Below are 26,640 nucleotides of genomic sequence, written 5' to 3'. Positions count from 1 at the left end.
TATGTCTACCCCTCTGCTATTACCACATTGTCTTTATTACTGCAGTTATATTTTGAGTCTTGAAAAATGGGTAGACTGATTTTTCCCCCTTTACTCTTGTTTTTCAAAATTGTTTTGGTTATTCTAGGTCTTTTGCCTTTTTATATAAATTTTGGAATAAACTTGTCTATGTCTACAAAATACCCCTGTGGGGCATGCCCCTTTTTATACCATTAAAAAAAAATGTTTATATGGGAAAACCAGGCTTGATGCACACATTACCTGGGAGCCTCTCCTCTGCAGGATGAAGCCTGCCTGTGTTTGCCAATTACACTTTTAGCAAGTATTTGTCAAAGAGCAGTCCAAGGACTAAGGGCATCCCTTGGGGGTTGGGGGTGGGGAGCCATAAAAATGCAGATTATTACAGCCCATCTTTTTCTTCTTATCTGCTACCTCCTTTACCTAAGCTCTTTTCTAGAAGGTTTGAGCTGAGCCTCATTTGCGTGGGAGGATTTTAGGACTATGTGGCCAGCAGAAAAAACGTCTGATTAAACAGCCCAAACATATTTGTAGAGTCGTCTGGGAGACTGTGTGTGGCCCCCCTCTGATCTCCTGCCACGGAAACTGAGGGAGGTCTTCGTTACATTTGAAAAATGGGTAGATAAGGGCATTAAAAAGAAAAATTCAGCCTCTAAAAACAGGACAAAACTGAAAAAGACCTTCACCTATGAGCAGAAGCTGAAGAAGAGACTGCCAGATATCTGACAAGAAAAGCAGTCACCGACAGGCATGATCATACTTGAAGAGGGCTAAGGAGAAATCGCCACCAACAGAGAAACCCGCACCTCATCCAACATGGAGTTCATGGAGAGGTGCTGAAGGGAAGCTCTGTACTATCAATCGTCTGCACTTCCTAAACCCTAAAACCATGGATTTCTGGGTTTCAGCCTGTCAACAAAGGCTTATCTTTTAAAATGTGTTTCTTTTGTTAGTGTTAAAAAGAAGAAAAACATTGAACACCTACCATGTAGTCCGTGGTGCACTGCTAATGTTTAATAATCAACTCTACAAAATGTTTAATAATCAACTCTACAAATAATCAACTTTGTAGGGTGTTCCAGTTTCCAAGGTGTAAATCCTCCCACCACAGTCAATTTTGAACTACCATGATGTTCCTGAGCAAAGAGTTGGGAAGACAAGCACTGTACATAGAACTATGTATTTTAACATTGGAGGCAATTGGGTCTGTGAAGTTTCTTCTCTTCCTAAGAGCAGACCAAGAATACTTGGTTAGAGTTTAGGGCATTTGATTGGCATAGGAGGTTAGGCTGTTTATTTTATATACCTAGATAAATAACTTAAGAACACCAATAGTCACGTCGTTTGAGTTTTGACTTTATATCTCACCCTCCTCCTAAGACTCCTCCTACACACAAACTCAGAATAACCAGAAGAACGTTAATTCCAGTGGTTTCCAAGCCTTTTGAACATCAGAACCACATCGGTGTTAATTAAGAATACAGATACTCAGTGGAAACAACCTAAATGTCTACTGCTGGGTGAATGAATAAGCAAAAGATGCTATCTACACACAACGAATTCTTATTTGGCCTCAAAAAAGAAAGGAATTATGATACATGCTACAACACGAATGAACCTTTAAGATACTATGTTGGGTGAAATAAGCCAGTTCCAAAAGGACAAATGTGGTATAATTCCACTTCTACAAGATACCCGGAAGAGGCAAATTCACAGAGACAGAGAGTAAAATAGAGGTTACTGGGGGCTTAGAATGGAGAATAGGGAGTTACTATTTACTGGGATGAGTTTCAGCTTGGGATGATGCAAAAGTTCTTAAAATGGACAGTGGTGATGGTTGCACAACAATGCAAACACATTTAATGCCACCGAACTATACATTTTTAAATGGCAATTATGCTGTATATATTTTACCACAATTTAAAAAAAAAAAAAAAAGAATACAGATGTCTGGGCCTCACTCACTGGAAATTACAATTCACTTGGTCTGGAGTGGGACTCCAGAATCTGAATATCTTACATCAGCCCTGGCAATGCTGAGGCACATCTACGTTCAGAACCTCTGTGTTTTACAGAAGACAAAACGAAGATCCAGAAAGAGGTGGATTGGCGAAGGTCAAGTAACGAGTGACAGAGCTGGGAACTGATTCTGCATCTAATTCCAAGTCTAGTCCAGTTTTACTTCATTCTTCAAATGACTGAGAATTTCTATGCTTATCCTCTAATCCACAGGCCTCAGAGCACAGAATTTCCTTGTCTGGATGCCTGAACATATTACCCTGGCTTTTGTATTTAGCTCCTCAATGTGGCTTTCCCTCTGGAGGTTTCAAGCTGTCACCCTTGCATTCGCGGCCTCATCAAGGTAGCCATACCACAGTACCCAGAACCCAAAACGTCAAAAACTCCAAGTGCCTTTTTAAATCTGACCCCTCTGCCTGCCCCAGGTATGGCTCAGAGAATGCCCAGACATTCTCAGGTAGTCAGAGGGCTGCTTCGTGTGGTAAACCTCAGCTGGTCAATGCCCAAGCATGTCTGCAGATAAACATCTTGAGCCCTTTAACCAGCGAGCTACTAGAAACATAATTAGCTGGCTCCAGTGTAAATAAGCTCATCTGAGTGAAGGATGCACTCAAGTTCATGGACATACCAATGTACTTTGTTCACCATTATCATCAGTACTGCTAATGTCAGCCTCCCCAGCAGACAGATTTCTAAGACAAATACACAACAGCTCTCAAGATGAGACTCCTCTCAAAAAGAAAGCCTAGAACATTGATCTTAAAAGAAAAAAAAAAAATGCCAGTTTTTTTCTGAAGATAAAGAGAGTAGTCACCGATCAAAGCCCAAGAAGAATAGTTATAATTGTAGCATGATTATCATTTTTAAAATAAGACATAGATGCATGTACATTCATGCATCATCATAAATAGATACATGTCACAAATACAGACATACTTTCAATTTTGCAATTGCCAAACTCAAGCAGGAAATCAAAGAGAACCTAGAAAGGTGTTGGGGGTTTCTATGTCAAATCATTTCTTTCCTGTAGTTTCTAATGATGCACCCCAACTTTCCACTCAGAACCCCTCAATTTTTTTTTTTCTTGGTCAGATAGCTTCCATGAAACAATGCCATTAGAAGCCTCAGAGGAGATCAGAGTCTTTTGATTCCAAGACATTTTCAGATTATAAACATCACTATGATTTCATTCCTATAGTGAAACATAGGACAGCAGAGGGGGAAAATCATCTTCAAGTGCAGAAAGGTTTTCCTCTTCATGGCAGACAAGTTACAAGCAGTCACAGAATAGTTTTAAGAGCAGCTACAGAAAACTCAAAGCTAAATTAGAGGTGTTTTCTATATGCTGTGATAAAAGGAAACAGAAAATCATAGCAAATTGATGGTGACTAGGAAATCTGAAGTCATCGTTGCATAATATTATTGGGTAACTTTGCACAAGACAAGGAAAGAGCTACCAAAAATTACACTGAGGTTATCACCAAGTCTGTTAACACTGAAACACAGTAGAGTCAGTGCCACATTAAAATACACAGAGATTTGGTGATTTTAAGTTTTTTTTTTTAACCTTTATGGATTTCAGTGAAGAAACAGTAAAGTATCGGGAATCTAGGGCTGATTTATAAACATTCATCTATTCTTCGTTCCTGTTTATACATTGTTATTTTCTCCCTTGAATTCTTACTCAACTCTGTTTTAAGCCATGTAGAATCCCCAAAGGACTTATGATGTGTTAAGATGCATATGACTCAATAGTAACACACTGAATGTGCAGCTGAAATGAGTCCTAACTAGGGAAGGCTAAAATTTGGCCCAAACTTTCCTGTCTTCCTCCAACTTCCCTTTTTCCAACATATAATGAGTAGGCCACCACTGTATGCCAGGTAGAGATCACAGATGAGACTACTATAGACGCTGCCCTCACAGAGCCTCGAGTTTAGTGGCTGTTACAGAAAATCAAAATGTTCAAACACATTTGTGCCTCCTCTTAAGAAGGAGGGATACTTAATTTTATTAAAAGTGGCTGTGGAGTTAAGGAAGTGATTCTTCGGTTCTCAGGTGAGAACTGAAGAAAGGGTACAGGTTAACTAGATGACATCAGATGGAAAATCAGCCCATGCAGAGGAAACAGCATGTGCAAAAGCCTATGGCAGGAGGCGGTCATAGAACACGGGGAAATGATAAAAGGTCTTCTCTCTGGAGAAGTCCAGAATAAGAGAAGGATAGAGGACAGGCAGGAACAGGACTCTGCAGGGCTTGGTAGCCACCAGACCAGAGGAAGAGAACAGCCAAGAGTCAGCATTTGTTAGCATAACAGTATGCAGTGTGATCTGTAGGCTATCTTCTACCTTTAAGCACCATTATAGATTTGTCTATTTGTTATGCATCTCAGAACGATTCTGAGTATGAGCGGTAGAATTCTAAGATGGACCCCAAGAGTTCTAACCCCTAATATATCCACCTTGTGTAATCCCCGGGCTTTGACTGTAGGCAAGACCTGTGAATGTGATGAATGGCACTCCTGTGATTAGAGTATCTCACCTAGCAAAGATAAAGAGAGTTTGCAGGTGTAATTAACATTCTTTTTTTTTTTTAAGATGTTATTTATTTATTTGACAGACAGGGATAACAAGTAGGCAGAGAGGCAGGCAGAGAGAGAAGAAGGGAAGCAGGCTCCCCGCCGAGCAGAAATCCCAATGCCAGGCTGGATCCCAGGACTCTGGAATCACAACCCGAGCCGAAGGCATAGGATTTAACCCACTGAGCCACCCAGGCGTCCCTGTAATTAACATTCTTAATCAGTTTGACTTTGAGTTATTAAAAAAGGAGATTAGCCTGAGTGGGCAAGATCTACTATATGAGCCCTTTAAAAGGGTCTATAGGTCAGAGAGATGCTCTCCTGCTGATCCTGAAGAAGCAAGCCATTCTATAGCTGCAAGGAACTAAATTCTACTAATAACAACATGAGCTTCAAAGATGATCTTGAGCCTCAGACAAGACCCAGCCCTGGCTGGTCCTGAATGGAGACTTATGAGACCCACTAAGCTGTGTTAGAAGCCTAACCCATGGAAACTTTAAGATAATAAATAAGTGTTATTTTAGGCCACTACATTTGTCATTACTTGTTATTTCCCAATAGAAACTTCACAGACTACGCATCAGTAGCTGAATGGTGAGAACACCTGTATTCTAATACAGCTATCAGGCCCATACCTGATTGAAGCACTTTGCATATGATACAAAAGGGAGACCAGGGCCACCAGCGCCTCCACCACGATGAAAACATGCTCAACTTGCCCACTTTAGAAAAGTGAAAACTGGGGTGCCTGGGTGGCTCAGTCATTAAGCATCTGCCTTTGATTCAGGTCATGACCCCAGAATCCTGGGATCAAGCCCTGCATCAGGCCCCCTGCTCAGCAGGAAGCCTGCTTCTCCCTCTCCCACTCCCCCTGCTTATGTTCTCTCTCTCTCTGTGTCTCTCTATGTCAAATAAATAAATAAAATCTTTAACAACAAAAAAAAAAAGAATGAAAACTGATCCACCCAAGCCCACAACAAGCCTTGGAAATCTAACCTTCTAACTTAAAGGCAACCACAAACTCTTCATTTAAACTGCTTTCCAAAAATCTTACAGAATTTAAAAAACAAAGACCCTGAATAAATGGGCTGGGACAAGTCTGACAAGGAAAGTCGATCTCTGTTTTATGTTTTAACAACTAAAACAGATTTTTGTAAAGTATGATTTTAATGTTAACAAGATATTTTTAAACAAATAGGGTCATTTTTATTTAAATGCCAAAAGAGCCTGGTTTATATTATGGGAAACCAATCTATGTAATATAACATTTTATACATATTTTTCAGTTAGAGAAAAAGAGGGGGGAAAATAAAGCCCTCTAGTTCTTTGTCTTGTTATTTTTTTTCTTGTCTTTAAAAACCTATAAACAACCCCCCCTCAAATTTCTGGGGCTGAGTAGATAATTAGTTTACACTCTATAAGTTAAAAGATATATGCAGGCATTCCATCAATCTAACAATTTCATCAAGAAACATAACAGAAATTCTCCTAAGCTCAAAATCATGGTAAAAATAACAGTGGCCTTGGAATTGAGTAGCTGAATGGTGAAATGTTTTCTAAAGCAATGCAGTTTCTTGGGATGTTTTAAAATGATATGTTAGGGTTTCAGCATTACAACTGCTAGAAGTAAAGCTAATGGATACTTTCGTTTGTTTGAAAATGAAACACGCATATACACACGGTATGCAGAGGCTGGCTATGCAGAGGCTGGCTCTGGAAGGTAAATGGTTATCTCCAGGAAAGGGTACCAGCTGGTCAGAGTGAAGAGGGGGAGAAAGCCTTACTGCGACCATAGATGCTTTGTGTAGTTTTAACTGTATGAATCCATTCTCTATTAAAAATATTTTAGGGCGCCTGGGTGGCTCAGTGGGTTAAGCCTCTGCCTTCAGCTCAGGTCATTATCTCAGGGTTCTGGGATCGACTCCTGCATCGGGCTCTTTGCTCCGCAGGGAGCCTGCTTCCTCCTCTCTCTCTCTCTCTGCCTGCCTCTCTGCCTACTTGTGATCTCTGTCAAATAAATAAATAAAATCTAAAAAAAAAATTTTTAGGAAAGCAGGCATATACATACAAAAGACTAAAGCTCATCTAAATTGTCTCACGGGGGCACTGCTGTCATATAAACAGTCATGAATACTAAGGAGAAAAAAAAAGTTAGGGGTTCCAAAACAAATGTCAGTTAGTAAGAAAAGCCACCGCCTCCTAAGCCACATGTTGTTTCTAATCACCTCCACAAAACTCAGCCCACATATTTCCTCTGAAATTGCAGGCCCACCCAGGCTATAAAAGCCCGTGAAGGGAGAAGGGGTATGGCAAAGGCAAAGAAAAAACGGAGGTCAGCGTGGCCCTTTCTCCTTTATTTCTGGAGCCCTACTGATTCTCCAGGTCTCTCCTCCCTTCTTAACTCACAGGCAGTGTAATACCAGGAATAAAAGCAGTGGGAGTATAAATCCCCTCCCCCACCTCTCAGCAACTGTGGGATCTTCAACATCACTTCATATCCTTAAACATCAGTTTCCCAATCTGTTAAATCAGAATAACAATAACCACTCCCTCAGGGCTAAAAAAAAAAAAAAAAAAAACTATAAAAACCTAAAGATTGGGATTTGTCATTCCTTCCAAAATCTTCTCTAACTATAGTTCACAATATAATTTAAATGAATATTAGAGCATTAACCTGGGGACAGCTCATTCCTTTTTTGCAATGTGAAAACTGAGGCAAATTGCATCTGGGTAAATCACATATAAATCATTACCACAGAATCTGGTCATGTCTAAAAAAAGGAAAACAAAGGTTGAACAAAGAGCCAGTCTTGTTTGGGCGACAATCAATTTACCCTTAGGAGGGCCAAAAGAACTTTGGTTAAAAGAAAACAACCCAATGTTTATAGCAGCAATGGCCAAGGTCGCCAAACTGTGGAAAGAACCAAGATGCCCTTCAACGGACAAATGGATAAGGAAGATGTGGTCCATATACACTATGGAGTAGTATGCCACCATCAGAAAGGACGAATACCCAGCTTTTGTAGCAACATGGACGGGACTGGAAGAGATTATGCTGAGTGAAATAAGTCAAGCAGAGAGAGTCAATTATCATATGATTTCACTTATTTGTGGAGCATAACAAAAAGCATGGAGGACATGGGGAGTTAGAGAGAAGGGGGTTGGGGTAAATTGGAAGGTGAGGTGAATCATGAGAGACTATGGACTCTGAAAAACAATCTGAGGGGTTTGAAGTGGCGGGGGGGGGAGGTTGAGGTACCAGGTGGTGGGTATTATAGAGGGTACGGATTGCATGGAGCCCTGGGTGTGGTGAAAAAATAATGATACTGTTATGCTGAAAATAAATAAATGAAAAAAAAAAAGAAAGAAAACAACCAGATTCGCACAGGACTAACAGACTTTCCATCTTAAAATGGTTTTTTTGGTGTTTGGATTTTTTTTTTAAAGATTTTATTTATTTATTTGACAGAGAGAGAGATCACAAGTAGGCAGAGAAAGAGGCAGTGAGAGAGGAAGGGAAGCAGGCTCCCTGCCTAGCAAGAGAGCCCAATGTGGGGCTCGATCCCAGGACCCTGGGATGAGGACCTGAGCCGAAGGCAGAGGCTTTAACCTACTGAGCCACCCAGGTGCCCCTCCATCTTAAAATGTTTAAACAATAGGACAATTTACTCTGTCAACATAGGGAGGGTGACCATTTTTAAATAAGTTTTTTTTTTAATTTAAAGATTCCTATTATTCATTCCTATTATATGGCAAGTGATTGCCTCCCTCTAAACAGCCCCAAAGCAGTATTATAAAAGACATGATCACCTTCCAGGTCACTCTCCAAACAACACCAAAAGAAGCCCTCATTCTTGACCTGGAACTATATAAAGGTAGCCTATAGTTAATAATGTTCACTCTTTTACCATTATTCATAGTTCCCTTTTACTTTGGTCAGTAATCAGTCTATATAAATAAGCCCAATCCCCTTAAAATTCTCCATGCATGCTGTGCTCTCCAAACTTTATTTATCAGAGCCCAGGATGGTTGGCCTGATTTTAGAAATTAGTATGCAAATATTTATGTTTTGCCTCTTTCATTTCATGAGACATCATAGGATATTTTTTAAATCAAATATAAAAGTTAAACTATTAAAAAAGAAAATGCAACCCATGGGATCACGACCCATAGAAAAATAAGATAAAGCACAAAGAAATCAAAGACAAAAGAAGATTGTGGAAAATAAATTCCACTTGACAATGAAAGACTATTCTCTTATATCTTTCATCAAAGTAATGCAGACAATTAATGTTTCATGTTCTATATGAAGAGGATGGAATTTGACCCATAAATGTTGGAAACACACCTTATTCATTTATGATCCACTAATAACAAACATATATTCAGATAACAAATACATTATTGTTCATGAAAGAACCCCAAGTTAAAGGGTGAGTCTAAGTCCAAGCAAATACAGAAAAGCTGCCCAAACTGTGTTTGTCTCTTAATGATCTCATCTGTTTTCATCAAACAATTTTGAGTTTTTTCAAATTAAATTAATCTTTGCCCTCTTGTTAGGCTATTTGGATGAAATTTATAACTCCTCTAGCATAATATAATCTCAGAAGTACACTGAAATACTTGCTTGAGAAGAACTAGTTGTAATTTACTTTTCTGTTTTAAGGAATATTTTGACTTCATAAGAGTTAAAAACAATTTGGTAAGCAGTGCCATCCCATAAATACCTGGCATGTGTATCAGTAAATACTAGTTGAACGAATGAATGAAACATGGACACAAATGCACGCATGGATACACACACACACAACCTTTCTAAGAATTCTTCTGAAAATATGAATTGCTATATTTCTATCTCAAAGAAGATCTATCCTACAACTTCCTTTCAATATTAACATCTTTTTCAGAGGAAAATAAGTTGAAGTCATGATAGGATTCTTATTATTATTATTATTAACATATAATGTATTATTTGTTTCAGGGCATGATAGGATTCTATTACATTTTTATCTGATCCCTTCTCCCTTTCTGGAACAATAAACAAATCAACAAAAGCTTACTCCAGATTTGTTTTAATTCAGTAGGTCTAAAGGACAGCCCAGAAACTGGCATTTTATCAAGTTCCCTAAATGATGACGAGTGGCTGATAATATCTAAGAACTATTTCACGTCTTTGTGCATACCATGACCTTCACCTGGGAGCTTTCCCTTGAACAGCCTGCTTGCTTCAGATGTGATTAACTCCTTGTTCATCCAAGTGAGCTGCCCCTTCTGGAAAGCCTTTTCTGGAACACTCCACAGTCCCTTGCACACAAGTGGTCCTCTTCCCCTTAGGTCTGGCATAGCTTCCCTCGAGAACTTCCGCAGGGGATGCTATTCCTCTGCCCCTCAGTAGAGCAAGATTCTTGAGGGTATGGACACTCTCTGGCTGAGCCGTGGGTCACTAACACCTTGACAAATGAATGATTTAACTTCCCTGGGCCCTTAGCTACTTCATATGTAAAATGAGAAAGATCAAAATTACCTCACCACTGTGAGCACCAAGTGGTGAGTGTAAAGCAACTGACCCAGTATCCTGCATTTCAGAAAAACAAGTCCTTTCAGGACTACTACTCTGAAGGTAATAACGAGACTAAGGTCTGAAAACCAATCTTCAATTCCACAAGGTGTCAAGGACACTAACTGAAAGGCAAAGCCCATGGCTTTTACAAGCCTTGGAGTCAGAGGTCTCGGGAGATACAAGCAGGTTCCACTTTTAATCACACCAGAAGGTGATCCATGTATAAAAGATTGTGTTTTCCTACAGGAACAATGTCCATCGTCAGAAATATGTGCTCCTCATCAGCAGCCTAGGCTCAGACAAAGAATGGGAATAACTTGGAAGGACCCTTAAAGAATGGGCATGGTCATAGATCCAATAAATATAAACATCTGTAATTATTTAAAGGAATGAAATTAGGCCCACATAATCATAAATAAGCTATGAACACTAACTACAGAAGTGGCCAAATATATGACAGCACACATAGAATAAAATATGGGCATAAATATAGACATTCCATAATATGGGATTTTTATGTGGCCCAAACTTCATTAAGAGACAGTCCAAGAAAGAATGAGCCGATAATATGCCTTCTCTTCTCCATACTTTCACATATTAGAAGTATCAAAACAAACAAAAAGTGATAATCTCGGAGTACTTTCAAATGCTTCAAATGCAGAGTATGTTGATGATTAGGATGACAAAGATACCAATAATGGCATTTCTCATCGGAAGATCAGTCTCAGAAATATGAGGCAAGGAAAACATTTCCCCCTTTCCTTATCCAGCCTTTATTCTAAATTTAGTCAACTTCCAAACTGCAGTTTGGCAGCTTTGGGTCAAATTCTGTGAAAATAGTATCATTTGAGTTTTAACATGTTGACGACTATCTGTGCTTTCTAGAATACACTGAAAAGCGCGAAAGCAACTGATAGCCCTAAGCTAGGTTCTTCACACTTGCTACCATTTCCCATTGAACCACAGAAAGAGGACGGAAAATGTACCCTGTACTAGGACGTAAGTGGAGAACAGGGAAGAACTGGGATACGAGTATCCATGTGGCATTCCTAAAATGAGGAATCGGCAGGAGTGATAGGGCAGGATTTTAAGGTGAAGCCAGCCAACATGTCTAAATGTTGCCAGGTGTAACACTAGCTCTCCCTTCTCTCGTCCATCACCTTTCAGGAAGAAAGGACCTAAAAACTATGAGGAGAATAGGAATGGAGACGAGTCTTGAGTTTTTTTGGAGCCCTCCAAATAATGTCCTTTTCAACTGAGCATTTGTACGCCTCCCCCATGGCACATCAATTTCCAGGTTTCTGTCCTTAAGAAACATACACATGTGTCTACAATAGTCATGGCAAGCTGGTTCCTTTCTTAGCAAATAACCAAAAAGCTAAACATCTCTCAGTGGGGAGACGTCACATAAATTACTCTACATGAATGCTATGGAATCCATACAAGGGTTAAAAACCATGAACTGTCAAGGGAAAGTTCTTACGTCCTACTATGGTTGAAAAAAAATTTTTTTTAAGATTTTATTTATTTACTTGAGAGAGAGAGAGAGAGTGAGTGAGAGAGAGAGCATGAGAGGGGAGAGGGTCAGAGGGAGAAGCAGACTCCATGCAGAGCACACAGCCCTATGTGGGACTTGATCCTGGGACTCCAGGATCATGACCTGAGTCGAAGGCGTTGCTTATCCAACCGGGCCACCCAGGCACCCTTGTTGAAATATTCTTAAAAAACAAACTATAAAAGAGATGTAACATTTAGTTCCATTTATGTAAAAATAAGCCACACATATGAAATTACGTATATATGTATATGCATATATGTATGAATAAATACATAATAAACTAAAAAAGTTCTGGGAAAGACCCAATAAATTGATAAGAGTTGTTATTTCTGAGAAGTGTGGATTTTTGTAGTTCAAATAAGACTTTTTTCCCTCTTGTTTAAATTTTTTGGTATGAAAATATATTAATGTAACAGGTATCAAACTGAAGTTAAAATTATATAATTATGCTAGAAAGGGAAAGAGGAAGAGAGAAAAGTCCCATCGAGTGATGGGAGGTGGGTTAGCAATTCTGGGGGGTTGAGCTCTCTCCCATTTATTACACAACTGAATAACTGGGAACAAGTTTTGATAAATATTCACCAACCTTAAATATTCGAGTTGTATTTTTTTGGCCATTATCTATTTTACTTTATCTCTTACACCATCATTGTAGTAATATACAATTTCCAAATAAGAGGAGTACACAGAGTCAGAGAAACATGATGGCCTCACAGCTACAAAGTGCAAAGAGTTTTTTCATCTCAAAGATGTGTTTATCAGAGTAGCTATCAGCCAACAGCCTGTAAGTATGTGGTTCTCATTCCCTCAACAAAAAGGCCCACCCTGTTTTCCTGTCCTTTCTTCATCTGGTAGCAGTGATTCTCAAGCCTTAACCCCCATGAGAGGGCCAGTAGAGAGCTGGAAATGTAGACCCAGAGACCCAGGCCCAGGGCCTCTGATACAACAGGCCTGCAAGCCTGCTGGTGATGCCCCATCTCCATCATTTTCTAGCTCTGTGACCTTGGGAAAGTCACTAAACCCCTCGGTGCTACCATTTTTTCATTTGCAAAATGGCACTATGGTAGTACCTACCTCCCTAAGCTGTGGAGACTTCATGCCTGGCTCTGAGTAAGGATGGCCTGTAGCAGGTGCTGCTATTTTGATGAAGAGGATGGCGCTCTCAGTTTATTATTAAGGGGGTAAGGCTCAGGAATCTATATCTAACAAGTGATTCTGCAGTCCACTGCATTTTCAGAATTACTGCTTACACTCATGATTCCATCAGATAAGAGAAAGGACCGACAAAAAATAATACTCAAGGGAAAGTCAAAGCAGCAAGCCAGCTTTCACTACTGCTTCACCCAGTTAGCAATGCTGGATTTCACCTTCCTGCATGCCTCGCTCTTCTAGAAGGGCTGTCTCTGCTGGGAGGCCTGGTAGATCTACACCGTCTACCCATCCCACCAGGTCAGATACGTGCTCACCTCTCCAACAGTCCTGACCATACTGTGGTCTAGTGTGTTTGGTGAGCAGCTTTAGAATGAGCCTTAGGTGGTACCCCTGAATATAAATGCCCTTCAAAATATAGATGAATTAAGTCCATCAGCTCTCTGTTTACCATGTGTTAACTCATCCAAAACCAGAAGCTCCCTTTCTTTGCTAAGGAAAATTAATTGCATATTATTCCCTGATCCGATCAAAATTATTTGACCCTGAGACAATCTTGCCTAAACAGCATTCTGTTCTAAAATACAGTGTTATTGACAAAATTCTCATTAATACAATTTCTTCCTGAGTCACCCTCCTTGAATCAGAAAAGTCAAAACCCGCAGTGTTGGCATGGAGGATGATGTTTGGAAGAGGACTTAGGAGAAACATAGCTCCTGTCTCCGAATTTCTGCTGCACACTAAAGGTTTGTTTTGTTATTGTTGTTCCCCGGTGTAAACAAAGGGCACAAAAGGGTTAAGGAGAGGTCCATCCAGATTCCTTTGGAAACCAAACCCAGAGTTGTCTGTGGGGTCACACTAATGTCTTCTCTTAACCCAGGGAACGCTCCTCCTGATTCTCTCTTTCCAATCCTTACTTCACTGTACCTGATCTTTGGTTTCAGCTGTTTGTCTTTAATCTTGCCCAAAGCTAAAATCCAAGATACTACCTCAATGCCCAAAAATGGAAAACGACCCAGTGAATGGTATTACCTTCCCACAACGGAATCATTTGTACCCATCAAGGGCCAATATTTCCAAATAAGTTGAAAAGATATTATACCCTGAGGTTAAGTGGAATTTTTTTTTAAATAATGCAACATAAGTTCTAAGATATCAGCTAAATAAACACTTTTACAAAGGAAAAAATACAGAAAGAAATATTCCAAATATTAACAATTCTAACTTTTGGGTGGTGGGATTGTGGGCAAATTTATTTTCTGCTTTCCCACAGTTCAGACTATTTTTTAAAGTTTCTTCTATGAGCATATGTTACTATTCTGATCAGAAAAACATAAACTGGTAGCTAAGAGCAAATACAGTTGTGTCTCTTAAAATCCACAAGACAAATACTATGTGATAAAGCAGAAATAAAGAAAATGAAGTAGGTAACTCTAACATCAACCACCAGAGTTTGAGAAGTCTGATGCATTCATGAGTCTCTCTCACACAAGACCACCTCAGGGCAGGTTGGGGATTTTGATCTCCCCCAAAAGGCTGACACCACTATCAGAAAGAGATCTCGGGACACTGAATTTGCTGGTCTATTCTTGGGCCCAGTTTAATTTGAAGAAGCTTATCTTCTTAAGCTGAAAAAGACACTCAGGAAACGGATGCGTCTTGGGTATCTCTTTCCCTTGGAAGATTAGGATAATCAGAGGAAAGAATGATGATGCAGGAAACAGCAGGACAATCAGGAAAGACAGTGACACACTACAGCAACAGAAAGTTCCCTTCTGTACCACAGTTAACGGGCAAACAGAACCAGAAGCCTTGGGCATGTTCCCTTAACACACACGACACTTCCAGTCTGTGGTGTCCAACTGGCCTCTCACTGGCAAGGCAGCCTTGCTAAGCACAGAAAGATAAAGAGGACAAACAAGCAGTTTAAAAATGAAGAATGAAAAGAGGAGCTACTTTAAGATGAAACAAAAGTAAGCTGGACACACATTGGCTTGCTAATGTGTTTTCGCTGGAATCACTTTATCTGACCATCTGCTTGGGAGACTGCTGACAAATGACCATTTCAGGACTTGCATTGATAGCTCTTGGAAGTCACATGGGTAAAACATCTGACTCCCAACTCATAGGAAGGGGGTGATAGGTAAATGGCTGATTGAGAAGGCTCTGAAAAAATATCATCCACCCTACTCATCCTTGTCCCAAAAGGCTTCAGAAGGTATGTTTTTTTATTTTTATTAGGTTAACCTAACCCTAACCCAAGCCTAACAAGTATTTCAAGAGCACCTACTATGCTTACATTAACTGAGAAATGCTTACCCACCAGGCACTGTGCTAAGCACTTTGAATGGAGACCTTCCCACTCAATTCCCTCCAACACAGTTACTATCCCCATCTCATGGGAGGGAACTGGGGGAGACAGATTCCAAGTCTGCACCTGCTCAAGTGGAAATGTGGAAATGCTCAGTGGAAATTCCTGGGCTGCCATAATAAATTATCACAAGCTTGGTGGCTTCAAACAACAGACATTTATTCCCTCATAACCCTGGAGACCAGGAACCCCAAATCAGGGTGTTGGCAGGGCCACACTTCATGTGAAGGCTCCAGGAAAGAGCCCCTCCTTGCCTTCTCCTGTCTCCTGGTGACTCCAGGTGCTCCTTTGGCTTGTGATGGCATAACTCTAATCTCTGTCTTTGGTTTTATTTTGCTTTTTTAGTTTTTAGTTTTTTTAACAACGACTATAATTTGCTATGATAATCATGGCTATTAATAAGTAACTGGGCATTAATTCTTGAAATGTGGATTTTATGTAATAGTGTGTTTTTAAGTGTTCACAGGATCTTTGTTCAATACTGAGACTCATGGGATGTCATTAAAAATGGGCTTTAGAATATTATGAGACGAGTAAGTCATGGAGATGAGTGGCACACACCGGGGCTAGAGTCAATGGCACTGTATGGTGTGTACTTGCATGGTGAAATGATGGTAGCGACACTTGTGAACAAAGCAGAACACAGAGTGTGGCGAACCACAAAGAACCACTGTGCTGTACGCTTCAAACTAAGGGAACTTTGTGATTCAACTATACTTCATTGAAAAGCCATTTTCTTCATGGGCTTTGGTTGACTTGGTATCTGTAGAGTTCTTCTGCTGGTTCTTTAAGCCTCCCCACCCTCACACACACACACACACACACACACACACACACAGTGTATACTCTTCTAGGGGATAAAAATCACCTGGTACTAAGTCAAGATCTAGTTTAGTGGTTTCCCCATCCAGACTCTTGGGAGCTTTTTTACAAAAATAGATGCCCAGCTCCCTCCCCAGAACAAATGAATCAGAGTCCCAGGACACAGAGCCGAAGTATTTCTATCTGCCTCTCTCATAATATGGCTGTCTTCTCTGTGTGTGTGTCTGTCTCCTCTTCTTGATGTAAATAGACCAGTCATATTGGATTTGGGGCCACCCTCAACCAGTATGACCTGATCTTCACTAATAAAACTTGCAAAGATCCTATTTCCAAATGAGGTCACGTTCTGAAGTTCCTAGTGGACTCAAACTTTGGCAAACACTCTGCACCCAGGACTGCAGGATTCTGGAGTGGCCCACAGAGGCCCACATCCTGAGCTGCGGTGCTCTTGGGGCCTCCAGAGGGCCCCACTCTGTTCAATAATACCCACACACATGCCAGGTGACGTCAGAGCTGCCCTGACTCCCATCCCCAAGGAGCTAGCAGTTCACTGAATACACATGAGGTGAAGAAGGAAAAGCATATCACCGAAGTATCTCTGTGGACTTCTGTGTGCTACAGAAACCTAGAGGGGAAGGGATGAGGGACGGCCAGGGACCTTGAGCATCTGGACCCCTGGGGAAGGGAGACCTGTGCTGAGGCCAAGAGGCAACACCAGGAAGAGCAGGCTCAGAAGGAGGCACTGGAGGACCATGGGAAAGTTGGGGGAAGGATATGTTCAAGAGGCTCCAAAGGCAAAGGAAGAAACTTTGATTCAATTTGGAAGGAAAGAAGAAAATTAATAGGGGCCACAACGATAACTTCATTTGTTGTGGCTTCATTTAAAGACTCCTCTGGCAGAGGAAGACAAGGCGGGCGTGCAGCCTAGAAAATGGCTGCAACTTCTAGACAGAATAAGCCATGCGCCTGCGAGAACCCGCACCCATGGGTGCTGCTCCCATGTTTGCAGTTTTTCTGCCACACTTCAGCAGCTTGATTGGAAAGTAAGTTGAACTTGCACGTGTCCCCCATACTTTCATCCCTCCGTCGGCAGAGTCCCCGTTGCTACCGACCTCCCCAAACTCACACAAACAGACATACACACGAGCTTCCCTCCAACACCCACTCGCACCCCAGCCAAGAGCTGAGTGAAGAGGAAGGTGAGAAAAAGAGAAATAAAAATGCCCAAAGCAGCAGCCAGAAGAGAAGGCGGCGGAGACATAAATCACCTTTGCACCGTTCACAGCAGGCTCCCCTCTGCTTGATGGCAAGGGCACAGTCTCTCGACAGCACGGGGCACTTCTCTCTCTTACAGGTCACTTCCTTGTTCTAGGCAGAAAAAGACAAGAGACATTTCAAAGAAACTCCAAACAGAACCCCCCGTATCCTGACACATGCCTGAGGTTTTGCTAGCCTCCCTCTTCCTATCTTGCTTTCATCTTGGCAAGAAACACTCATGCAAGCGTTCTGCTCTCTCCCTGGAACAGAAATATTCATCCAGAAACACAGGACTTTTGAGATTAGGCGCACGTGAGCGGGGAATGAAAAATCCCCTCTTTAGAAACCAATGCCACCTAGATAACTAAGCATGCCAAGAGCAAAGCTTTCTCCCACTCTGTTCTAAGGTTTCTTTTCAGTACACACTATAGAAACGATAATATTTGTGTAAATCATATTTTGCCCATTGGGCTACCTGGGCCAGGACTACATCGTGAGAACAAAAATATTTGCACACAGCCGTCCAACAATCCTTAATAGTAGAGTGCATTAAAATGCAGCAATCTAAAGTTCCAACTCAAATAATGACAAAGTTGAGTATTGAATCAGCTCAGAAAGAGAAAAAATAATATTCCTCATGCCACGCAGAGACACAGTCGTCAGTGTTTTATAGCCACAGGACAGCTGCATTATATTAGCACTTATGCTAATGAAGTGTGGTGAGTATTTGCATCTTCGGTTTTATCCTGAAAGGTTAGCTGTTAAAATGTCTCAGAGAAGATCCAAACATGATGTATACGCCTGTTTATACACAGGCTGGATGCACGTGCACAGAACATACTATGTCACAAAACTTAATAAGATCTGAGCTTCAGGAAGTTTCTTCCAGATGCTACACGCTAAGTGCTACGGCTTTCATTCCTATTAAAATTCTGTGAGATAAGTATTATTACTATTCCCGGTTTATAGACAAGAAAACTGCTGCTCAGAGAAGGTGAAACATCTGAGTAATCAACTCTCTTCTTTTCCCCCCTTTCTGGTGTCTGTGATAAGAAAGGGGGCACTCATGGAGCTAGCCTCATTTACCCCTACAGTCCTGCAGTCCTCATCCTAAGCTGTAAATCGAGGCTCTGTGTGGTACTTCAGAAAGACCAGCACTGTCTCCCACCCTCATGGTGGGAGCTCAGATCTGATTGATCCTAAGGACCAGGCCTAGATGCTTCCCCAAGCTCTCCAGGTAATTCCACTGTGCACCCAGAGCTGAGAACCATGACTCTGCAAAGAGCATTCTCGTGCCCAGTGAGGCTGAGATGAGTTTGGGAGCTGTCCACAGTTCCTCAGTGATGGCAGACGTACCATCTGAACCCACTTGTCCCAGCTCCAAGTCCTCCCAAGTTCCTTCCCTCACCCTCTCCTTTCCTAAGGATGGTGGAGTCAAGACCACCTGCAAGTCGCAGGCCTTCAGTGGATTCTCGTGATTTTTCTTAAATCACAAACATAATACACAGTATGATCACAATTCAAATTAAAGAGGTCTGTTTTAAAAAATTAAGAGTGTCCCTCCACTACCACTAAAGTAATCATGAACAATGGACCAGGTGTATATGCTGTTTGGCATTATTAACAGTGACTTCATCTGGCAAAGTACAGTTCCTGCAAGCTGTCGTTTGATACCGACGCCCCCACACCAAGACGTCTGTGAAGTGAACATGCTTTCTAAGCAGAACATCTGTCATGACGGCTCATGCAAACCTGGCTGCAGCTTCAGGGAAGGGCCACCCCCAAGTGCATCTCCTCTCTGAAGGGAAAAATCCTTAGACATGGGGAATTCGAAGCTCGAAGGGCGGACACAGGGGGCGTGAGTCACAATTCGGGGTCTGATAAATAGGAAGATACACACTTTCTTAAATATAGGAACTCTTTGCTAAATTAGAAACCTGGGAGCCAGTCAAAATCTATAACAGGATCCCAAGATTCATAATAAATAGCTTGTAACTATAGTCCAGCACAAAAGTTATTCCAACCAGATGTTTTGTAGCTTCACATCTGGAATTTTTTTGTACACACACACACACACACACACCCCAAATCTAAACTTTAGCTGTAGGTTTAGTGGGGGATTTCCCCCTTCTAATAACATTTGGAGTTGTTTTATATATATATTCTACCAAACTGCCATATCTGCTCATTTCCCTGGTGTCTGGCTGGCATGGATATGAAGCACATGCTTGGACTCCCAGACCCTCGAAGAAAGTACGAAAAACTACAGAGAATTGCTCATAGGACCCTGATTCCTCTGTCATCTTAATTGAGTCCAGCAGCTACAGAGTAAATTTAAGCACAGGTTAATTAAGACCACTTGCTTTGCTTTCACTGATTTCGCCAAGAGACAAAAGCACTGAGCTCCAGCCAGTGGCTCTGGTGAGAAGCGGCGCACACAAAGCCATGTCTGTAGGCGTCCATCTCTACTGGCCCCCTCATCTCACTGTGCGCCAAGTGTCCTCTGCTCTGAAGCAAGGCCATGTCTCATTTGGTTCACTTTTCCACTCAAGAAACCTTTTCTGCTGATGATTCATCCTTACCAAACATGCTCTATGTACCAGGCTCTGCGCTAAGAATTTAATATGCATTATTTCACACACACACACACACACACACACACATCCACATCACCCCCATGTTACAGATGGGAAACCAAGGTTAAGATACTTGCCCACGCGTCACCCAAAAGGCAGATCTGGAAGTCAAAAAGAGGTCTGACTCCAAAGGCAAACGTTTAAATGATGCACTTTGCAACTTCCCAGGCATTCGGGATACGCACAAGAACAAAACAATTTCCGGGCCCAGAGGCGCCAGGGGAGATTGGCGCCTCCCTTGTGGTTCTGCACGTGTGAAATGAGCTCTCTAACAGGAGCAGGAGAACGCCACAGGGCTGTGTCAACACCAACCACGGGAAGGTTTACAAATACCAGCTGTTTTCTGGCCATGAGGAGGGTTATGCTGTTTGGGATGTTGATAGGTAGCTGTGTCTATCCTACCTCTGAAAACCAGACTGCCATCCTTGAACAAACTTGGGTTTGAAGATCCCCAAATCTAAGCAACAGAGAAGAGTGGTAGAAAAGCACTGGAGGAAAACGTCAGAACATTCTTAAAAAAAAAAAAAAAAAAAAAAAAAATGGACCTAGCCGGTGTAGAAGAGTAATAAACCTTACACATTTTCCGTCCTTAGTCTGTCTCCTTGTGCTTATCACTTTCTAGGGTGTTTGCATTATTGCCTCCTTTCTGAAAGACCAAATATATCAAAATCCAAAACACAGCCTCTGGAGACACGTGAAATGAAGTGCCAACATGCAAAAGTAAAAGAGGGGCACAGGGAGTAAAAAAGAAAAAGTCTACATGGCTGGCAACAAAGCTCTATAAGGATGTGAGCCAAACCACAGCCTCAGCCACAGCCAAGTTCAAACTGAATTCCAGCAGCCAGCTTGCTGTGTCTGAGGTCTGCCACTAGGTGGTAGCACAGAGTTCCCTGGGCTTCGAAATTGGGACCATGAGACCTGATAGTGGCTCCCAAGCATTTTTCAGTGTCTCGTGTGGAGGGACACAACCTCTCACTGAAGGGGGTTATAGAGAAGATAGCACATCACCACTGTGCTATAGAGAAGATAGCAGATCACCACTGTGAGATTTTCCTGTCTGCTTTCTGCAACTAGAAAAACATGTTTTTGACATGTTTTTGTTCTATTTCAAGCCGATGTCTTGAAGATATCTTTTTCTAAGATTCTTCCAGGACCAATCCTATTATGAAATATGGAAAGTATTACCTGACCTTTCATTTATATTTTAAAAATAATAATAAAATAGAAATCTGGAGGGGAAAACACAGCAAATAGGATGAGACTGATCAGGGAGAAATGTCAGCTGGCAGATACTCTATTTTTCGACTATGAAACAGCATCACAGATCTTTTGAAATAAGAATAAAAACAAAAATACCTGGTGCCCTGCCTGCTGAGACTCCAGAGCCGTGTTGGGAAACTGGCAGACCCCACGAGTCTCTTCCTCTAGAAGATGGCATTATTTTCCTTCAATCGTTGTCTCTTATGAAAGCAAAGCCTGCCTTGGAGGCAAACAGCTGTCATTTGGCAAACTAGCAAATTCTAAGTGCCAGATCCTTTTTCAGAAAATCAAGAAGGCTGCAAAGTTATCATACTTCTTTCTGCCCAATGAAGAACACTCACTATGTCAATGAAGTCCACAGGCCAGGTAGCATCAGAGAGGAGATGAAGGAGCTAACAGAGGCTCTCTTCCTTAAATTAGAAACCCTGCAGGCTCTCCCTTCCTCCTCCATAGATGCAAAGGCCCCAGTCTCACATCATCACTGTAGTCTTATTGGGGATGGGCTTATAGACTGTGCTGCCCTCAAGAATTCCCCCTTCCCAAATGCAAAAAATCCTTGGGGGTGAACCAATATTAATCCTGAATAATCCGTTCCCTTCATCATCAGCTACTGGCAGAGGACAGATGCCCACCACAACAACTCTCAGAAGTATAGGAACTGAGCAGTGGAATTTCTAGAGCAGCCGAAAAAAACCCAGGACTTGACACCTATGCCATACTACTCCGTGCTGCTGGAGTGAGAAATCATGCCACAAGTCTCCCCTCTAGTCCAGAAACTTATACAGTGTTGGAGGAAACAAGACATCAGACGCTGGCAGGCCACACAAAAACTGCTGTGTAACTTCTGGCATCACGTGAGAATTTCACCTTGACTCAAGAGCCATTGTGGTCAGTGAGCACAGATAGGACACGGTGACCCTTCGTCAGATTATTTTTATCAGTGAATTTATTTGAAGTGCATACACAATGATGTTTCACTATTTGAGATTCTCGAGACTGCTCACAGAGGAATTTGTTTTTAGGAATACAAATGTCTTGCATCAAGCTTCCCAAGGAAGAAGGTAATCCAACATCAGCACATGTGTTCTCTGTGGAATTTCTCGTCTCCCCATACATGAAGTCGAAGAGGTCAACTATTCCTTAAAGTTCCCCATTGTAACCCAATTCCAGCCCCAAAAGAGCCAAAGGGAACTTTACGGTGCTTTTGAACGCAGGTCACAATTTCTCCTAGGCAATATTATAAAACTTCTCATAAACAGAAGAATAATACTTCATGTTTACATAGCACTTTTCTTCTAAAGAGCTCTGCAGACATTATTTCATTAATCCTCACAGGTTTCTTAAGATTTGCAGATGGGAGAATGGCACACAATAAGGTTAAGTGTCTCAGGTCCCTCAAAGAGCTAGCTAGCGGTAGGCCTGGGAAAACAACCTGGTTCCCAGGCCTGGATTAAGGGGCCAGCTGGGGAGGTTAGTTGCTAAGGCACAGCATTAAAATTTATGGGTGTATCATATTAGAATTAGGTTAGCTCCTATTCCACTGTTGAGATTTTAGGAATAGATTAGTATAGAGCTGAGCTAGTCTGGAAATTTTCCGGAAAGAGGCCACCTGGGTCAGACATGCCAGGTCTCCTGCCCTTGTTATACGGTAACCTGTCAAAGGTGCCATACAAGAGCTGCACCGAGACTTGGGCAAACAGACCTGACTGCAGAATGTCACAGTTCCAGAATACGAAGATGCAGGCAAAGGCTGAAAGAAAAGACCCCGAACGGGCAGGTTCCTTGCTTGTCAGTGGCTTTGATAAATGGGACATAAAATATAGTGAGTCTCTCTCTGCAACATACAGTCAGGGGAAATCCTTTGCAAGTGAGCAGGAGCACTCGTAGAGGAGACAACACAAGTTTGTACCTGCTCCAGCCTGTCTCCTTTGGACAAAATCTGTTCTTAATCTCGGAGAAAATGATCATTGCGAGGGTGGGGGGATCTGAGATAGTTCAGTGGTTGCCAGTGGCAGTATTAAATTTGATTGATGATTTATTGTTTTAATTAAGCTTTTATTTGCTTGTTCTTTATTACCGATAGCACAATTGACTTCCCCATAACTCTTGCATAGAATGAGCTGGGGGGAAAAAAAGAGAGAGAGAGAGAGAGAGAGAGAGAGAGAAAGGAAAGGCAGTTTGGTCCACTACAAAGCCTTAGTATACATGATGAGGCTTTGAGCTGTATCTCTCAGCTCAATGAAAGCAGAAACAAAATGGAAAGAAAAAAAACTAACAGAACCATTTCTAAGGTGAGAAAGGGGTGTTTGATAGGGGAAATGACTCAAACTTCCCAGCCAAGAGAACTGTATCCCAACACCTCTTTTCTTCCTCAGTCGAGTAAGGTCCTAAGACAGGTACAAGAAGTGAGAGGTGTCTGACGTCAGTGGGAAAGGTGGCAGGTGTAAATGGCCCTTGCTTTTAATGTAAATTAGCATTTCCAGATCTTTCTGAAACTCCAACCTCCACCACTTTGGCAAATCCCTTCCACAGCAAGAGCAAGAGAGCTGATCCTTTGCTAACCAAACAATGAAGTGGCATATAGTTTTCTGGGCAGTTTGATGAACGATTAAGAATAATAGCACCCAGCCTTTGCAGAAAATCTACTATTTGCCAGACTGTGCTAAACATGTTTTACATATTGTGTCCTTTTTAACCCTTGCAACAAGTCTCAGGAAGGACTAATTTACCGCTATTTTATGAATAAGAAAACTGAAGCACAGAGAATTGTAATGCTTACCAGGGTTTACACAGAGCTAGTGAGGGCAGAGATTTGAAGGCGGGACTCGTGATACCAGAGGCGGTGGTTTAACCACCATGCTGCACGGCTTGCTTCAGAGGCTACGATGAGCCATCTCTTCCTCCTCGCCAGGACTCTGAATGTTTGCCTTTGCTAAGCACTCCCCATTTTCAGGCCATTGTAAACGTTAGCGGTTTATGGTTTCATTTGGAACGCACGAGTAAAAATAGTGCATTTTAAGATAGACAGATTAAGTCTCTGGCTTAAAACTCAGAATGAGTCTGAGACTCCGAGGGCCTGGTCATTTGTAAGACAGACCAGAACCTGGATCCGAAGCCTCCAGATCCTCTGTTTCTTCCTGGATTTGAGCAGGAGGGTGCCTCTCCCAGGAGGCTAGCAGCCTCCAGACTCCAGACTCCCAGAGTCTAGAGGTAAAAATACCTTCAAGAACATATATTTGGAGATTTAATGTGAGAGCATCTTGCAAGGACATCACACAATTCATTGCACTACATCTGGGAGTGTTATTCTTTCTTCCTCCTGTCGAGGCTCAGCGAGCCTTTACCCCAGAGACCTGGACCCTGGCAAATGCCGCCTTCCCCGGCCCAGCTAACAGTGCAAACACTGAACAAAGCTGCTCTTGAAGCTGAGCCATTTAAAAGACTTTATGAAGCCCACTGGGGCCCCCCGATTATTTTGCAACAAGTCATATCCCATGAAGAAATTCACTTCTCTGCAACACAAAACAGAGGGAGATTAAAGAAAATGGCAGGAGGGGCAGCGGGGTGGTGGAGAAAAGAAGTAAGATCCCCTGCTGTTCTGTCTGGCCAGAATCATGTCTTTTAGTACCCATATCCTCTACAAAGACGATGTTCTGGTGATATATGGCCCTAATACATCACTACGTGACAGTGCTCTCCTGATATTGTACCTTGAAAATATGACACGTGCCAGCTTAAGCAACGGGGGATTAATAAGGAGGCCTTTTTATATTTAACTTTCCTAACATTTCAATTCTTTTTTAATGGGCTTTAGTTTGTTGGAAGGAATTGTTTGGGGTCCTATGCCGTTTAAGGATTTAGGTCTGGCTTTTTTTTTTTTTTTTTTTTTGCCTTCTCAAGGAACTCTGAGAACAAAGAAACACGGGCCATTAGAATGTCCCTGCTAGTCAAGTACAACTCTGATTTAAAACAGGACAGTGTCAAACAGCTCCTCATTCTGTTTAATCATATTTTGAAATAGAACCAAAACATTAGAGATGGCAGAACACAAAAGAAATAACCACCAAATAAAAATAGTAGCCCAAAGAAAGTAGCGCTGCCTGGTTTTTATTAGACTGTACATCGTCTAAGCACGGGGTCTGCTGGCAGCCCCACGTTCACCGAACTGTAATGGATGGAACATGAAGCAGCCAGGGGCTTAGCACTTTGGACCCCATCACAGATGCAGCTCTGACAACTCAGGCTCCCAGAAGCAGGATGGAAAACCAGAAGGTAGACTATGTCCCCTCCTGCCAGGGCACAGGAGCCAGATATGTGAACTGAGAAGAGTAAAGGTGGGCATCCTTTCTTTATTTAGCCCCAATTCTCAAGCCTACTCCTCTCCCCTCCCCAAGCAAAAGGGAATCAAAGAGCTGGGATGTGGACGGAGCCGGCACTCCAGAGAAAATGTCCATGGATTCCTGACTGGGGGTCAGGGGGGCTGGAGCCCTGCAGAGCTGCACAGCCTCAAACACAAGCGCTCCAGCCGCCTCTCCCAACACCTTTAATTATTTTACATCGCTGTGCACCCTTCAACGCATGAAGAATAATGAATCGCTTCTTCCTCCACCCGAAAAGAAAACAAAAAGAAAAGGGGAGATAAAATTCTAGGAACATTTGCATGCATTTCTGGTGAGTTCTTTTCCTCTCCAGATGGTGGAAGCCCACCTCCAACCATCAGAAAGATCTATGATGCAGAAGGCAGAAACCAGCTTCCCGCCTTTTAGGGGACAGCATGGAGTCTGCCCAGCAGGCTGGCCAGGGGTACTGGAGAGACTGAAGAGTGAAGGTGAAGGAGTTAAAAATAGTAATAAAATCGGAGCAACTTCCATCAGAAAAGTTGCAATATGACGTTCGCGAAGGATAGCTGGGGATACGACTTTGGCGGTGCCTTTTCTGGTCCCCCGCTGTGTGAAAGTGGGGCTCCTGGGCTCTACAAAGCGGCTGAGAGCTCAATGAGCTCTTTTAATCGTGCACATAAATGATTCTCTGCCAAAAAGGAAGATGTCAGAAATATGGGCATGGAGTATCTTAGACCCCATTTCTGTCTGGCCCTGGTGACTGGCGGTGGCAAACCATGTCTTCCAGTGGCCAGCCCTGAAAGATGTCCCCCTCGTCAGCACATGCTACTGCCTGCCTCACCCACCATGGGTGGGACTCACCAGGTCTTCAAACGCCCCTGACTCCCGTGGGTCAACCACAAGCCACCGAGCAGATTTTTCGCAGGATGGAACAGAAGCGTTTTCACAGGTTGCCCATGAAAGCCGGTGCGCTGCTGGGAGCTACAAAAATACCTTCTCTTGACAAGTAAATGGAGCTGACATCACAGGGAAGAGGCAAGGCGGAGGGGCTGCTCGCAGTCCATCTGTCATC

The 26,640-nt window shown here is 42.2% G+C and overlaps 1 protein-coding gene across 2 annotated transcripts in view; it reads right to left on the bottom strand.

Moving 5' to 3' along the window:
* BMPER (BMP binding endothelial regulator) overlaps positions 1-26,640 on the bottom strand; it is a 244,712-nt gene that overhangs the window by 196,974 nt on the left and 21,098 nt on the right. For both annotated transcript variants that reach the window (XM_044246349.1, XM_044246350.1), the window contains exon 3: positions 17,344-17,443. In XM_044246349.1, coding sequence (XP_044102284.1) covers positions 17,344-17,443 — 100 coding nt within the window. The remainder of the gene's footprint in view (positions 1-17,343; positions 17,444-26,640) is intronic.

Source organism: Neovison vison, chromosome 4 (genome assembly GCF_020171115.1).
Source record: "Neovison vison isolate M4711 chromosome 4, ASM_NN_V1, whole genome shotgun sequence".
NCBI classification, from domain to species: Eukaryota; Metazoa; Chordata; class Mammalia; order Carnivora; family Mustelidae; genus Neogale; species Neogale vison.
This window is presented reverse-complemented; position numbering and strand designations above follow the sequence as displayed.